This window comes from Ochotona princeps, chromosome 2 (assembly GCF_030435755.1).
Source record: "Ochotona princeps isolate mOchPri1 chromosome 2, mOchPri1.hap1, whole genome shotgun sequence".
NCBI lineage: Eukaryota > Metazoa > Chordata > Mammalia > Lagomorpha > Ochotonidae > Ochotona > Ochotona princeps.
The window spans coordinates 33476812-33479609 of record NC_080833.1 but is presented as its reverse complement, the minus strand read 5'-3'; the positions used below and the strand labels follow the sequence as shown (position 1 = coordinate 33479609).

Below are 2798 nucleotides of genomic sequence, written 5' to 3'. Positions count from 1 at the left end.
TGGGGGATCCTGGAACAACCTTACAGGCAAAACAGCCTGCCTGACTTGGCCTTGAAGGTTGGAAACAGACCGAGGAGGGGGGGTGATGTCTGGAGGGTTTGTGTGTGTGTGTGTGTGTGTGTGTGTACTGTGGGGTGACCCTATGGAGAGGTGGAAGACTTTGAGAATTCTGCTAAGGCCATGTGCTCAATTGCATTTCCTTGAGGCATCGTAGCTCTTGCGAAATTTAAACTCAGAGCCATGATGCTCTGAGAGTTAGAAGAGTCAGAGCCTGGGTACGAAATGCAGATGGTTGGACTCAGCAGGGGATCTTGTCATTCTAGAGAAGCGTGGAGGGGCCCACGATGAGGGAGCTTGACAACCTGCAGGGAGTAGCTGCCTGAAGAATGCGTTCTCTCGTAGGTGCTTCCCCTACTCGGCTACTCCACCCCCAGGACTCCTCTGAGTCAGGTGTTGCACCTGCACTTCCTCCCAGGCTGCACCCCTCCGCCAGGTATTTCTGTGCCCTTGCACTCTTCCAGGTATTCTTTCCCCTTCCCCCATTCAGATACACCTTCTCCGGGTGGTGCTTGTCCCAGAAAATTTCCTAATCCAGGAATCGTGTTTGCCTGGTGTGCCTTGCCCCTGGTGTGACTGCCTCCCTCTAGAGGCAGAGTGTGGGCCTCCAGAACACTCAGGAGAATGACCAGGCGTGGCAGTGCCAGTTACTGTCTCAGGAGCAGAGGCCAGGGTGGCGCCGGCTGCGTCTGGGGCTCCTGCCCTGGGTGGGGACCTGCACTGGCCTCTGTTGTGTGATCCCTGCTGGCTGAGGCTGAGTGCCTCTGAACAATGCTCTCCGCTGGCCTCTGGGGGCCGGGGCCTGCCTCCACCCCATGGCTCTGGGCTGTGGTGTCAGAGACTTGGGTTTGAATCCTGGAATCTTTCTGGGCCTCGGATCCCTCCTGTAGAATGTGGGAATAATGTTTCCACCCACCTTGTGGGGGTTTTGTGAGTGTCTGACCCGGCCCCGGCCTCTAGAATTTATTATTCCTTAGCAGCTTCTAGGGGCGCTGTAGCAGTCCCTTACAAATGCACAATTAACTGCTTGTCTCTCTTCTGTGGGTAGGAGGTGAGAGTCCTGGGGTTCAGTTGTCTGGTCCCCAGCGACTGTGCAGTGCTGTGCTGTGTGCCTGTGGCCATCGATGACACCTGCACCCGTGTGGTTTTTCCCCCCTAGGAATTGTCCTCTGGGTCTGCCTGGCCTACTGGGAGGTCTCCTTGGAACCAGGGATCTTTCTGGCAGAGGCCAAGGTTACTGGTATCCTCAAGCCTTTCCATGAATGAGGCAAACCAAAGTGAGTAACAGTGGAGGGTGGCTAAGGAGGGACAAGTTCCCCTTAGCTGCTGGGAGTGTGGGAAGGACCCTGTTGGTAATGCTGAGCCTTTCTCTGCAGCTCAGGTGGGGCCCTCAGAGTTCCCCACAGTGACAGCCACAGCCCCTGGCCCGGGCTCTGGAGGCCGGGCATGGCCTGTGCTGGTCGGAGTTCTGCTAGGTGCTGTGGTTATCTCTGTCCTCATTGCACTTGCTGCCAAATGCCACCTCTGCCGCCGCTACCGTGCCAGCTACCAGCACCACCCACTGCCCGAGACAAGGAGAGACCACCACCTGGAAGTGGGAGAAATCGAGGATGATGATGGCTTCATTGAGGACAATTACATTCAGCCAGGGGCTGGCGAGCTGGGGACAGAGGGCAGCAGGGACCACTTCTCCCTCTGACCTCTGAATTTCGGACACTCTCTCTTCCTTCCGTGCCTGACCATCTAAGGGTAGAGGATACTGTGGATGCCATTGGGGCAGGAGCCTCAAGCCTCAGGAACAGAGGTGACCAGGGCTCAAAGGCAGGCCGGGGTAGAGCAGCCTGCCCTTTCTGCACTCTGGCCACCAAAGTGATGATGCTTCTGTCCTTTCCCACTGTTCTCAGGGTGAGACCAGCAGGTGTTGGAGGAGACCTCTGTTGCTGGCTTCCCTCCCAGCTTAGCTGTCTTCACACTCTCCTGCCCCTCCCCTGCAGTGTTGCCACGTTGCTCTGCTCTCCCTGTCCTCCTGTCCACACTACCCTTTTCCCACATCCTCTCTGACCATGATGAAACCTTGTTTACAGGCGCCGTGTGGCCTGCTGACCTGCCTGCATTGCAAATGTGCCTGGGTGACATGTTTGCGCAGGTGCAAGCTGGCGCCAGGTTTTCTTCTGGCAACCGTTTCCTGTCAGTGAAGTGGGTCATCTGGCTGTGTTTCTCAGAGGGGTTGATACATCTGTTTTCATTTTGATTGGAAATAAAACGGTGTTGTTCATGTGTATTTGTCTTAGACTGGAACTTGTCACTTATTGCTAGAACACAGCCACTCAGGCATCCCCACCTCCTGGAAGCCTTCCACAAGTTCTTCTGTTATTATTTTATGTAAGGATTTGCTTATTGGAAAGGCAGAGTGACAGAGAGAAAGGGAAAGACACATTTAGAGAAGTCTTCCATGCACTGGGTAAGTACCCATATGCTAGTAGCAGCAGGCACTTGGTGGGGCAGGAGCAGCAGGAACTGCAGCTGTGGTAGTTAAGATCCCAGGCACTTGAACAGTCTTCTGTTGCCATGCCAGAGCATCAGCATGGACCTGGGTCACAGGCAGAGCAGTTGGGACTCCAACAGGCATCTGAAAGGAGATGCGAGTGTCCAAGTAGAGGCTTAACTCCCTGAGCCACAGTGCTGGCTCTTTGCCCTGTCTTTTCATCTTTATTACAATTTGCACTATCGCTTATGGTGGC

General features: G+C 54.9%; 1 protein-coding gene across 1 annotated transcript; it reads left to right on the top strand.

Annotated features, from left to right (window-relative positions):
• The first annotated feature begins 360 nt into the window (after window positions 1-360).
• Window positions 361-1883, top strand: C2H1orf210 (chromosome 2 C1orf210 homolog). Its single transcript, XM_004591503.2, has 3 exons — window positions 361-493; window positions 1217-1334; window positions 1434-1883. Exons 2-3 carry the CDS (start codon window positions 1316-1318, stop codon window positions 1754-1756), a joined length of 342 nt encoding a protein of 113 aa, XP_004591560.2. The 5' UTR covers window positions 361-493; window positions 1217-1315; the 3' UTR covers window positions 1757-1883.
• The last annotated feature ends 915 nt before the right edge of the window (window positions 1884-2798 follow it).